This window comes from Ciconia boyciana, chromosome 8 (assembly GCF_034638445.1).
Source record: "Ciconia boyciana chromosome 8, ASM3463844v1, whole genome shotgun sequence".
NCBI classification, from domain to species: domain Eukaryota; kingdom Metazoa; phylum Chordata; class Aves; order Ciconiiformes; family Ciconiidae; genus Ciconia; species Ciconia boyciana.
The window spans coordinates 2,841,227-2,855,914 of NC_132941.1; the positions used below are offsets into that span (position 1 = coordinate 2,841,227).

The window sequence follows — 14,688 nt, forward strand, 5'->3', positions numbered from 1 at the left end:
AAATTAGTAAGTCTTCAGAAAAAAAAAAATCCATTGCTTCCTTTAAAAAAAAAAAAATTTAAAAAATCTTTGGAAGAAAGAACCCGCTCCCTAAAAATTCAGCAAGCTAGAAACTGATGTTGCCAACTAACATTGCTTGGTCAAAGAGACATTTTTGTGTTTTGGCAGTGGAATCTGTACACTTTATAAAGCCCAGTCAATCCCCAGGGCAATGATGGGAGAACAAATGCAGTTGTAAAATGGGTAACACAGGGAAGAAAGGGGGGGGGAGCAGGGCAAGCTCTTTTACTGGAAAATTTAGAGCTTTATAATTTAAAGGGAACATCTAGGTTTACCATACATAAAAGAAAATCCCCTCCCCAGTTCATTTCAGAATGTTTCTCCTGTACACATTGAAATACTTAGTCAATATCCACTCAAATAACTGGCTGATGTATTTCCTGTCTCATGTAAATTCCCCACAATTTTCATGGTTTGTTTTCTTTTTTTTAAGCCAGCGCTAAAGCAAAGACCCTTTGCCAGATTAACAACAGTAGCACTGTTGTTATGCCAAATAAATAATTCAACTACATATTGGGTTTACCTAGTCCCTTTCAATTCCCTTTTTTTTTTAAGCCTTCTTCGGCTACTAAATAACACTGGAAGGTCTCAGAGGTAATCTGTTCCTCTCGAGACAGAGACCTGAGACTATTCAATTAAAAGATGTGCTACTCTGAAATTGTTGTAATTACTGAATTTCAGCATATCTCAATAGTATCTCTCAGGCTGTGAGTATACTGTCACTTAATCCTGCAAAAGCCTGGGCTCCTGCCAAAGGAGGTGGCTCTGCCTCATTCTGCCCCTAGCCATTCATTCCTAAGTAATCAATTCAGGTAACAGATCCATTTAAAAGTTAACTAAAAAAGACTGCAAATTTTCAGCCGGATTATTTCCCTGATTAAGTTCACCATGTGGCTACATCAATGCTGCTGCAAGCGCAAGAGGACAGCCCTCCGAAAACTAATCTGGGCTTCTTTGGTGGGCAAGTTCTCAGTCAGATCAGCATGCACAGCTGACTCACTGTAAGAGTTGATGCAAGAAAAGAAGCATCAGGAAGACATGGGCATAGTGAGGAGAGGACGACTTCAGAAGGAGCAGGATCTTGCACATGTTTAATTGTGAAATCACACCTTCATAACCATCTACAAAATTGGTGCTGTAAGGGACAGAAGAGGAAAAGTGGCTGGATCCATATTTACAGCCTGAACTTTTCTTACCTTTCATCTCATTGGAATGCAACAACATTTATTTTTACACCCACTTTTTATTTAACTATCCTAAACTGATTTAGGCTTTTTGAACACAGACAACATCATAGTAACTAAAGGACAACTCCATTACTGCCACTACGCTTAAATATAAGTGTAAGTACATAACAAGACTTAGTATTTACTGTTACCTCAGTATTAAGCATCTTAAAAATCTTTCCTATATCCATAATTGTAAACTAAAAGCTGCCTATCAAGTAAGAACAGCACAGGCCAATTTGCCACTTGGGTTAATTTCTGTACTAGTCGTGTACACTTACTTAGATGTAAATTTTTTCAGCACATCCATCCAGAAATAATATAAAAAGCTAGTAAGGTGATGCAGGCTCTTACTTCCTGCTATTTTATTATAACAGATCACGTGTTCTATTAGCTTCTTAAGTATTATTAAAATGCTATTTCTAATTCAGTGAAGGACTATGCACAGGCTCATGCACATTTAAAGAGAACACTATGAATGAGTTTGTTTTAATCTAAATTTGGAAGACTTAGTGAATTACAAAAGGCTCACAGTTTTCTTGGAATTATCGAGCATTTATTATTGCCTGCCTAAAACACATTCTCTCATACCACACATATTTGTAAGCTTGGTTAATCCTTCATTAGTAGGAGATTAAAAAAAAGAAGAGTTTCTGAAATTTTTATGTTAAAAATATTTATAAGTTTGCAGTAATTCCACATACACATTCAGTACAACTGCAATCCAGCCAGATCAGTCATAAAATTCCAGGACCTAATCTTCCAGAACACCACACACATGTGCGATGCTCCTCTGAAGTCAAAGGAATTCCATAGCAGGGCTGCCCCTCCTCAGAGCCTTTTTGGTTTTGAAAACAACAAAAAAAAAACCCCCACAAAACAAAGGCAGAAGTGACCCAGCAAGCATTAAAATTAATAACTATTTAAATCTTCCTTCCATTTCATCTAAACTCACATCCAAGAAAACTGACCAAAAAAATTACTCCATGGAGGACAAATCCTCTCGGAACAAGGTCTACTGGGAAGCAGCCCACTAGTTCTGCTGCTTCCCTCATGCCACTCCATTTCACAATGTAAACTTAAAACCCAAAACACTCAAAACAAAAAACCCCACACTACAGATGATGGGAGACAATCTGCCTTTCTACTCCTACAAAGCTCAAAGTGAAGTTCCCTTGAGAAAGATATTGAAAAACATGAAAATTCCAAGATGCCTGGTAAGTAAGCAACTATTTATTTTGCAAATTGCAATACAAATTGAAGTTCAAATCAGTTTTGCATAATTCCTCAATTCTTCTTTGACTATCAAATACAGGCAGTTGTCCTTGGAGATCATGCCAGCTACTCAGGGACTTCCTTAATGCAATTTAAAGAGAATAAACAGCAAGAAGCAACAATAACAAGCTGACAAATTAATACTGCAATTCTTAGCCTATGACTGGAATCTGCCAGTCATCCATTTCTACAAAATTACTCTTTGGTTTGAACAGTTCTAAGGCATGTATATACTCTATAGTTAAGACTTAAAAAAAGAGAAAACCCAAACCTGTTCATCATGGGCATAAGCACCACGCCTGATGACCTGTTTTCACTCACAGTTGTCTTTGGACTTCCTTTCAGGCCATGTCCTTCAAAGAAATACAGTTCCTAAGGTGGTAGAGACCTATAGACAGCATCTTAAAGTCCTCTCAAAGACCTACTTCTTTACAGCACTTTAAAGGAAGATGCAAATTCCATGTTCTACTTTTTTCTTTACACTTTTATCTAATTAAACACAAAACAGAAGTGTTCTTTCATACTGTCCTTAGTCCTCCTCGCCAAGAATATAATCTTACTCTGCTCATTCTACCTCGTATTATGTCTCGCTATGTCACATCTGATTTGCTTGGCCCTGTCTTCCCAGAGCAGAGATCATAGCTTCAGCTTGATTTGGAAGATACCAGTTGTGGATAAAACACATACACAGTTTATATATTTTTGACTTCTTTAAACAGATGAAAAAAAAAAAAGAGACATTTCAATCCCAACCACTTTTTCAATGTGAACGCTTATACAACACAAAAAAGTCAGTGGCACTCAATTAAAAAAAAATTATTTCATTTTTATATTTAAATAAAGTCCTAGGCACTTCTGGAAGGCTCAAGTTATAATGCTAGAGACAGGGAAGTTGTCTTTATTTACTCAGTCAAGGCCAAAAGTAAGGCTTTGGAGCAGTTAGTTAGTAGACATATCCCAATGTAACTGATATACAGGAAAAGCAATCAGAAAGTGTCTCTTCTGTAATTAGAAGTTTTAAGCAGTGACAAACATTAATACACACTCTTAACTGCAGCAGTAATCTCTTCCATCACAGACAAATAAACTAAAAAAATAATTATAATGAGCATTTGGTGGCTCCTTGGATTGTTGTGCTCTATGACAAAATATATTGTAGTGACTATTTCTTTAACTTTTTCAAGTAAGCACTTTTAAAATAGGCTGTGAATATAGTCTACATAGAATGCCTTGGCATATAATCTCATTAAACAATTTAGGATGTCAAGGCACATGTTTAATCAATTTTTTTCTATATGTATACTTCCAGACATGGGCATTTTAACCAATAAATTTTAATGCACTTTCCCGAGATCAGTGGAACAATTCAAAACTCATTATGCAGTCTAACTTACAGACAATAGGTTTTAATGAATACAAAAAAAACCACTGATTTTTTTAAACATTTATATTACAAGGCTGTAATATAGGCTGCATTTTGCGCCATCTCAGCCAAAAGCACTTTAACTTAATCATGTTTAGATATTTGTTTTGAATTTTAAAAAAAATTATCAAGCATCTATTTGGATCTCATTAAATACCAATTTTAAGAAGCCAAAGCAGTTAAAAATCAGTAAGAATCTGACATGCCCTATTAATAGCATCAGCTGTTTAGGTATTCAGCAACAAGCCATAATAAGACTTAATGTGTCAAATAAATTAGCAGAAACCAAAGTTGGGGAACAACGAGGTGCCCCAATTCTGTTCTGCCATGCGAGAGAACAGTTAGGCAGCTCCTTAATGTTCCATTTTCACCCAGGGAAGAAAACAAACAAACAAACAACAACAAACCCCTACATCTAAAATATGTACCTCAATATAAAATCCTATTTGAGACAAGACAGTAGAACTTCTGTTTCAGCATGGTTTATACATACCATCATACATGCCCTTATCTGGCATTTAGTGGACTACAGCAAGCTAAAAACTAGTTGTACCTCGTTTTCACTGGCATTTTATATCAAATTAACTTTCTCGTTATAAATTTGACCCTTCCCTCTGCTTACTTTTTTTGTAAAGACTCAATTAAAGAACGACATGAAGTAACTCTCTTTCCATGTGAACAAAAAAACTTACTGTAATACAGGAAGTGGCATTATCTTGAAACCCACCCTCCTGCTTCTTTGCAGAGCTTCTACTCCATGTTCCAGGTCTAGCTTGGATTTAGAGAAACTTAGAAATAGAGTAGCAACTATCAGATATTCAAAGGGACAGGGAGTCAGAAGTTTGAAAGAAACAGAAAGCAGAGATTTTGTTCTTGTTTCTTTTGGCTTTTAAGACTGTAAACTATCCCAGCATGTTCAGTCAAAAGAGAATTATTCCTTTTATTAATTTTCTTTCAGGTTTGTTTGTTTGTTTCCCTGTTTTCTCTGCAAAATCTCTGCACAGATATAACTCTGCAGCTCCAGAAGTACCAGAATGAAATTAAACCTGCAGCTGGCCAATGTCATCTTGGTTTCATTCTGATGATCTGAAGCAACACGGAGCTCAAGAACAGCAGCACAGGTTCAACTCTCTCTGTGCAACTGCTTCTCAGCAGGAAGTGTCAAAAACAGAAGTGAAGCTCACAGTACAGGAAAATCTTTTATGAAGTTGTCTCTCTTGTCCAGCAGGGTAGATAGGGATTTGGAAGGCCTCAGAGAGAACCACAACATCCTGTACAAATAATTAAAGGAATCGCTACAAATAACAAAAACTGCTGTCAGGGAAAAACAGTGTGAAATTTTCATTAAAATATTCAGTATACATATATTTAAATTGCAAGTACGCTAATTCTCCTTTATACTACCTTGCCAGGGTACAAAAAAAAAAAAAGTCATGCAAGTGAGAATCAGGCCTCATATGCATACTTCTTAAAGCCCTTACACCTCACACTATAAGCTTTTTCTTACTCCAGTCAATGAGTTCCCATCGCCAAATAAGGACGAAGACACAGAGGACAAGACAGGAATGGAAAGCAGGACATCCTGAATCATCCAGTCCCTTCTCCTTGCATTTCCTCCCTTTCCCCTTCCTTTCTGCCAGGAAGTCAAAGTATCATATGTATTCATTCCTAGAATTATTAGGCTTCAATATTTTAAAACTAGCAAGAGATTCTGGGGGTCAAATACCTGTCAGAATATGGTAAGAAACTTCCACCTCTGACAGCTAGAAAGTTTCCGAATTCCAACATACAACTACTGATGGCCCAATGTATATCGGTTTGATTTTGTGCCAACATTGCCTTTGGGCCTAAATAACTTCCTTTCTTTTGGATGTTTAGGTCCTTCATGCATTTACAGACAGCAATCATACCACCTCACTCTGAATCTTCATTTTACTTAGCTAAGTAATTTGAGCTCTTTTCATTCTTTCCCTTGAGAGCTTCTCTTCTCTGAAAAAGAACAGGGAAGCATCTGAGATCATTTGCAAAGTGACAGGTTTGTATATGGTGGAAGCAAATAAGTAACTGGCAACTCACATAGCCAAAATTCCATTATACCAGGAACAGAGCTTTAGAAAGCGTTAATATGGTAGTCCACAGAGGCACAGCATACTTGAAACGCTTGACAACGCATACAGGCTGACAAACACCTCTACTGTTGATTTCAAGCAGTAACCAAAAGGGGGGGGGGGAAGCACAGAACAGGAGAGGGAAAAAAAAGAAACAGTCTTACAGATAAAGGGGAAAAAAAAATTTTTCAATTTAATTCCAAAAACGTTTCTAAATTGTGATGCAACTATTCTTTGCTATTTGAAGTCTTTCACAATAAGGATTTAATATTAGCAGGATGAGGGGATATTTCCACGATTAATTAGTTCTGGCTGTTTATAGGACAACAGGTTGCTGGATTTACTTTCACTAAGCTACTTCTTTTAAAAATACTTGACACATCTCTAAGCCTGGCAAAAGCTAGGTATAAGGTCTTACATATGACAAAGAGCAGAAGTCTAGGAGACACACATACCAAACAAATCAACATACAAAACAGAAAATGAAGCAAGAGAGTTCATCAGTGTAAACAAGACTCAACACTCCCATGAGTCTCCAAAGGTTTCCAACAAGTAAATGAGTATCAGACATGTAAAAGCAATTTAAAATTAATGACATTTGTTGAGTGAAGAAATACAAAATTTAATATATTACATGTTTGGTGATTAACTTCAGGTACTAAAAATCAGCAAGCGATAGGTATATCAGATTTATTCTATAAAACAAGACTAAAATGCAACAGGGATCCCTGAAGACTAAATCAACATATCCCCCAATTACCTTGCCGAAAATCAACTGGAAAGTGCTATATATGCAAATACAAAAATAATATTTTCCCCCATCAATCCAGAACAAAAACTGCATAATATTCGGATCATAATGCTTAGAGACAATCAGTAACTCCTGCCAAAGAATAGTTTTTAAACAGCTCATCTCTCAGTTAATCATCAAAAGAGTTTGCTAGAAATGTCACAGCTGGAGATGCTAGATGCCGAATTTTTTTTTTTTTTTTTTTGAGATGTTTGGGTGGTTAAATGAGGTCTGAGCCTGTCTGAAAATGTGGCAACAATGATACATGCGGAATACTTTAAAGTCCCAGACTTGTACCTCTCACTGCAATTCTGTCTCACATCCCCTCTGCCAGGGTGGTAGATAAGCATATCAGAGCTCAGTTTACATATCCAAGAGAAGACTGAACAGGGCAGGAACCTGTTCTTCCAAGACGTATCTTTGTTTCAAGGCTCAGTTACGACCTAGTCCATCACCTTAATCTAAAAATTAAGTGGTGAACACAGACCTGTTAACCTCAAAGAAACTCCTTTTATAACACTTCATTACTTTAGGGTGCTGGCACTGTATCTGTGTAACTGAAGCCACCATGCTCACCCAGATCCATAAGCTCAGAGGCTTCATAGGCAACATATAACAATCCAACGTCCAGTCTTTTTGTTCTCTCCCAAGTGTACCCACGATTAGTTTAGACCTACCTTCCACGCATTTATACAGTGTAATGTTTGCATTACACATAGGGAAGCTCAGAAGCATTTTCTCCAAACACATTCACTGACATGCCTAGTATTACATACTAATTACTGAAAAACAGATTTACTGAAACTAGCGTTAGCTTGGTTTAGAGCCAAGGAGAAGGAAAATCAAAACACTTTTTCTAGAAATCTGGGATTTTCAATATAATTTATCCCACACACGCATTTATGAAATACGCTATTGGAAATGTATAATTTGGCACTTACTAGATAATTATATAACCTGAGAATTCAGCAGATACCATTATGGACTACGAGAAGAGAGTTATACAAGTTTTCCTCTATTTTTCCCCAGCTTATTTACCTTTCTTATCTGACAGAAGTTTATTTATCGCCGAAGACATCGTCCACTTATTCCGTTGAGGAGACTCTTAACAGCTACCACGAAGGGGGCATACACCCCCAGGGATCAATAATTTTGATTTTTCTGGAAACCAGGCCGTGCCGGTTTAAAGCAAGACGGCTTAAGGAGACATTAACCCAGCAGCGCTGGTGCCACTCCGCCGCCTCGGATACGCGCCCTTCCCGGCGCGCAGCGGCGGGGGCCGGTCCGCGGAAGCCCACCCCACCGTTCCGGGCGGCGGGAAGGCTGCAGCAGGGGCGGCCGCGCCCGGCACCTCAGGGACGCGGGACGGCGGCCGCCGCAGAGCGCGGGCAGCCCCGCCGGAGCCCCGGCCACCCCCAACCGGCTTCACTCACTCTGCAGAGCTGGTCCCGTTGACGGCGGAGCCATCCGGAGCGGGGTTGAGCTGAATGGGCCCGGGCTTCTTCTTCGGCATCTTCGCCCCCAGACGGCGCAGAGGGTAACGGACGGGGAAGCCCCAGCCCCACTTCGGCCAGGTTCGAGGGACTTCCTGCGGCGGAGCAAAGTTGGGGGCTCCCCTCGCCGCCTGTGCCCCCGCGGGCTGCGGGCAGCGTCCTCAGCAGGCAGGTGCCTGTGCCGCCGCCAGACCCCGGCCGCGCCGCCCCTGCCGCCCAGCGCCGGCCTCCCCCGGCGGAGCAGCACCGAGCTCTCTCCCGTCAGCTCCCGACGGGGAAAACTGCCCGGGCTCAAAATGTGCCCTTCTTCGGGACTGCGCCTGCGCGCACCGCCCCGGCCCGCCCAGTGCGCAAGCGCGGTGAGCAGGCGCGTGCGCACTGGGGGGGCGAGAAGCCCTGCTGAAGCCCTGCCCTCACTGTGCTTTGCCCGCAGCCGCGGGGCTCGCACGTCGCGGGGTGGAGGCGGGCGCGGGGGAGTCGCTCCCCTCCGGGTACCGGTACCGGTACCGCCCGGCCCCGCCATCGCCTCTCTCCGGTTCATACGATTTATGACTTGGTCTTAAAGTTTTTTGGTTGGGGTTTTTGGTTGGGGTTTGGGGTTTTTGTTGAGAATTCCCTTAGCGATCAGTTAAAGTCGCTGCTTCCAACAAGCGAGATGGTTGTCTCCGCGGAGAACCCCCCCTCGTTAAAACGATGCTTCATGGCGCGGTTTGTTTGTCTCCCTCGTCTGCAATCATTAACGTACCCCGAGGTGGAAACGACTGTGTCTTTAATTAAAACGCAAGCCTCAGTTGGGGTAGTAACGGCTGCTAAATTTTTCCCAAAGTAAATGCCTGAATTAAAAATGGAAACTGAGGATTACAGTTACAACACTGCGAAGCAGACATAGTAAAAAGAATATGAAAATGAAATGCCCAAGCTGGTTTTGTTAAAACGCGGCCGTAGCTGCTAGGAACGGCCAGATTGGGTCACATGTATTTCACACATTAATGTGATGATGGGTTTACATGTGTATGTTTGCGTGAAGTTCCGACTTACAGCACTATGATTTTGGGGCTTGCTAGGTTTTTGTAATTACATTATTTTAGTGAACCTAAAAATACAACCAATAAAATTTTATTTTCCAGGAGCTCTCTTATCATGTTTTGGCATACAAAAGAAAGAATGTATGGCTGAGAAAGTATGATTTATAAAATAAATTTAAAAATCAGTTTTGTATATTGGGATTGTACTTTGTGAACCCACTGCTTCTTTAACGGTTTTAAGGTTAGACATAGAAGTCCTGAACTACTAGAGAGCAAGGGTGCGACCCATGCCATGGAAAGAACAGTGCCTCTTTTACTTGGGTAATTCTGGGGAGAAAACACCAACATAAACAGGAGGTTCAAATTTCAGAGAATTTACTGCTGAAAAAAGCTTCCACACTGGGATTTAAACTGATCACTCCCTCTCTTTAACATCCACTTGCGCCCACACACCTATAAAGTACTGATTTTATCGAAAATAAGCCTGCCACGTAATACTAGAGAACGTATGAAGCACACCATGAAGAGCGGTGGGAGCAGAGGGACCCCACTGGAGAAGCGGTGGCAAACGGGTGGGATGGCAATGTCCTGTGAGAGCTCAGCTGGACCTGGGTGGCGCGCCCTGTACGGCTGAAAGAGTGCTGCTCACTCAGCCTGAAGCGCACACAGCCTGCTACAAGCCGGGGCTGGCTCATGGGCCGGTGGTGCGTGTCACCCTGCGCTAAGTACAACTGAACGTCCTTGCTCCGGCCCAACGGTGGTCTCCTCTGGGGCAGGCAACGGTCACAGATCTCCTTTCTCTTCAGTCAGTAGCAGCTGCTCCTCCATGCCGGTTCTCTTTCCAAGACAGAGAATTTAAAGATTCCTGTTACTTAGTTGTAGATCTTAGGGGGGGAAATGGAATATTATAGTACTACCAATGGCCCTGTTTGGATCAGCAAAGCCAGTCTGGATATTACACATGTGCAGTGCTTAAAACTATGATGTTCCTATGCTAATCATGTGCTAAGATTCAGGAGATAACAGGAGTTACATGTATTTGACTTTCCTGAAGAGAGTGACAACACAATCCTGCATCTACTGCTGAGATCTGTAAAGAAGTTTGGTAAAGTTTGTGCTTGTTTGGAAGATTTATTTCTCATTGTCTGAACCCAGCAGAAGTAGGACGAAAACTCTTTTAAGGCCTGTACCCTGAGAAGTTACCCATTAAGCAGATTCCTTCTGCCTTCTGACACAGCTGAGAGTCTCTTACCACTACTACTGTATGTTTTTGTAGCATACAGTGCTCTCATCTGTCAACAAATGGGACACATCTAGAAGAAAAGACTCTACAGTTACTTGTAAATTTGCTTCTGTGGTGAATGAAATCTCTCACAGACACCCGTGAGCCAAGAACTGAAGTTGTACCCAATGACTTGGTGCTAAGGTGGTGGTTAATGGCTTGGTACTGGGTAGAAGAGTGAAAAATCAGTTTCTTTGGCAGTTCCAGCACCGACCGCTAAAACTGGTATTATATTTCTGTGCTTTATGTCTTTTGCCTGAGAGCAGAAGATCAATGCCTAGAAATGCCTTTCTTCCTCGCTCAGCAGCTGCTCCAGCGGGAGCTTCAGCGCGGTGTTTGTGTCTCTAGGCAAGGAGCGGGAACTGTTCGCAAGCTCCTGCTGCATTCAGCACTGTCAGAAATGCTGCGCCTGTGGTTTCAGTGCAAAGGCGGTGACCTCCATCTTGTGAAGCGGTTCTCAGTCTCATGCTCTTTATCACTCATTCCATAAAACACAGTTTTTGCTGAGATTCCCTAACTTCTGAAGCGATATGGTCTTTTTCATTTACAGTGCAGACATATGAATACATCACTTAAATTAATAACTTCTTTACAACTGTGGACAGGTTTTATACTCCAATGAATTGATTCAGCCACAAATTAAAACGCAAGAAATCAGGATTTATATAGTTATTTGAGAATTTTTAATTATATGTTATTTTCCTTTCCTTTTTGCCACAGGATTAAGGTGCTATAGTAAAATCGAATGACCAGCATTTACAGTAACTCATGAAGTATTAAGTCTTTCCATGCTAAAATCAAGACTTTTTTTTTCTGAAGATGACATTGAGTTGCAGCTGAGGTTGTTTTTCTCTTTACACAACCGTGTGTGGGGAAACGCAAGGACTCCTTTGCCAGAAACACTGAACTCCTTTGCAGAGAAATGTGAATATTAGACAAGTATTGAATGCACAGTTACTATATATGCCCCGTATAATTGCAGTTGCACTATGCTGTAATTGCCCACACAAGTTACTCAACTATAGTTATTCTACTACGTTGCAAAGTATGGCCTCTTTTTCTCTGAAAAGATTATTGCAAGAAGTTTTTATTTTCTTTTAAATATTTGGACTGAACAAAGAATAATTTTAGTTGTGAATTGTGACTTTTCATAGAGAGTTTGAATTCTTTTTCTCCTTGTAACATCGTTTGGTTTTCTCCATCAGAAAAAAAGCCTAGACAAATGAATGACTGGACATATCTACTGAAAACAGGTTATGGTATGCAGAATTCTTGAAACACAGCGATAAAGAAGTGTGATTGACACATTGACTGACTCAGCTGACAGCAATAGTGCGGAGTAAATTCCATAATAAAATTTATGTTGTAAATACTTTGTATAAAGAACCACTCTGAATTCCATGTTTTAATTTTCTGTGGTTCACAAAAGTAAAATAATATTTTTATTCAAAGTAGTCATTAATGCTTCTCTAGGAACTGAAATTATGAACAAACTTCCCTATATATTATGCGAAAATGCTATATCGTTCCTAATATCGTATCCATTTCTAAAGTAGAAAAGATTAAATTATTATTTTCACAGCTTTGCCGTTCAAAGGCACGTTCGCTCCATCCAATTCCAGCTATTAAGAGATAGCTCCCTCCTCTGGAGCACGTTATACTTGCACTGCAAACATGGAGAATCTGAAAAATTACTGAATTCACTCACCTGTTTTAAAGTCCCTTTGACCTATAGCAGGGAAACAAAGGTATTTTGCATTGACTGAATGTAGAAATATAGTCACAGGCATATGGATTGATGCCACCGCAGGACTCATTTCTGTGTAACGGCTGCTGCCACCGCCGAGTTCCTCAGGCACTATTGTACCCCTGGAACTTCAGAGAGACCCAAGAGCTGGGTGGCCTCTGGGCTTTGCAAAAAGCATTGTAAGACACCTTATTTGGGGTTTTTTTGTTGTTATTGATTTTTATAATGGTTGTCACACTGATCTATATAGACATACTAAATGACCAGTTTTCTTTTATGTGAGTTTACAGCACATTTAAAATGTTTCAAGATTGTTGTAGGTTGGTTTGAACTTCTGTGAAACAAATAGATTTAACTTCAGTGTTATTTGCAACTGAAAATTAAGCATATTTCCCCAGCCAAAACAAAGTACGTGCTTTGGAGAATTTGAACATTCTAGGTGGAAGGAACCGTGTTTTGCTTTACAAACAGGTGTTTCTGAAGGTGAATCACAGAGGAAAAGATAAAGAAAAAATATAAGGTAGTGTAATCTCTATGAAAGACTTCTGAGCAGGGTGATTTTCTGATTTATTGATTCCACTGCTGCTTGGAAAAATAGAACTGAAGGATGTCCCTGTAAATAGAAATGGATCAAAGAGGCTTGTCTTCATTACCACTTTTTCCCCCCATGGAAACCCGAATTTTATCTAGTTTCTTGCATGAAAAGGAAAACATGATTACTAGGTACATTAATTGCATCACTAAATTAGCCCAACTTTTAAAACTCAATTGCCACATAAAGGCTGCATATTTTCCTGCCAAGACACATGCACACAAGATTTTATTTGTAACATTTAATACTTCTTAATCTATTTAGTGTTTAACAGAGCAATTTAAGGAAATAATTAGTACCATAAGCAATGGAATTTAAAAAGCCTGGTTCAAATTTGATTGAAATTGGCCAACAGGATCAAAAATTATTAGAAGGGGGCTGACAGACAAACTGACTTTCAAACAGCCAGAGATCACAGGCTTTCTTGCACATCTTGTTTTCTGCAAGAAGCAGGGATTGAAAAGAACACTGTGGATCAGATCACAATCTTAATTGTTTAGTAATATACTAAAAGCTTAGAAATTAATGTTTAAGATGACTGTATAACATAAAATTTAGATTAGATTACCAAGGTATAAATCACATATAGCCGAAGTTTGCTAAATCCCTAAGATGTGATCTCCCACTTAACACAGCGACAATGGCACCAGTTTTGCCTAGGGTTTATTGCGTGAACAGCTTTGCCAACATAATATTTGGAGGGTTTTTGCAGAGCAAGTATTACTCCCATAGGAGTAAAACCCTTCAAATGCAGAAGTAGCCAATTATCCATTTTACAGATTTTCTTTGCCATGTTTAACGTGCAACATAAAACAGGAAATGAGACTGAAATATAAAATAAGGTGCTAATTTTCTGCAGCTTTTCTAATGAAATGACACTATTCAATACAGAAACAAACAAGTAATATCTCCGTTTCACCTAAACTAGAAACCAGAAGTGTTTTCTAGAATAAAGGCAAGCTATGGGGCTTTTTTCCCCTGACTTATTATTTTATCAGCATGTGGCTGGTTATTCATTTCCTGAGGAAAAAATGATAATCAATGCCTGCCAGCATATGCTTTTCATTTAATTAGGAACATAGGACTGGAAAGAACCACCTAGGTCATCAAGTCCAGTCTCTAATTAAACACTCTTCAAAAATATTGATTAATCAAAGTTGCATAAATATGGTAGGTTTTGTAACACTGTACTCCTCTGCAGAGACTGTAAGTGGTCTTCTGCTTTAATCTTTGTATAGTGTTTTTTATACCTTCCAGCACTTTTTTTCCTATCTGTTATCTACCTGTTCTGGCAAAGACAAAACACTTACCACAGGACAGAGCTCTGCTTATGCAGACTGGTTGACCTGGGTATATGGAGACTGGCAGCCACGTAAATTAATACTATCTATCTTCTCCCTGCCTTTGCTCTTGGAGAACCCTACTATGTTATTTCTTTTCTACTTACCAGTCGATTTTGCAGAAAATATACAGGGACTTAAGGGAATTTTGAAAGCTTGAGCTCTCTTTTAAGTTCGGCTGATATTAGCTAAGTATTTAAAATGCAATTACTTCACAGACCAAAAAAAGCATTAAATGTTAAGGAAAACATTTAAGTGAAAAGATGTATTACACTATTTGTTGGGATCAGATATTCAGGCTACACCCAAAACCTAATTCATTTTTTT

At 39.7% G+C, this 14,688-nt stretch overlaps 1 protein-coding gene across 1 annotated transcript in view; it reads right to left on the minus strand.

The window, feature by feature from the left end:
- MAP2K1 (mitogen-activated protein kinase kinase 1) overlaps positions 1 to 8,693 on the minus strand; it is a 41,313-nt gene extending 32,620 nt beyond the window's left edge. The window contains exon 1 of the mRNA XM_072870291.1: positions 8,316 to 8,693. Coding sequence (XP_072726392.1) covers positions 8,316 to 8,395 — 80 coding nt within the window. The 5' untranslated portion in view covers positions 8,396 to 8,693. The remainder of the gene's footprint in view (positions 1 to 8,315) is intronic.
- Between the last annotated feature and the right edge of the window lie 5,995 nt (positions 8,694 to 14,688).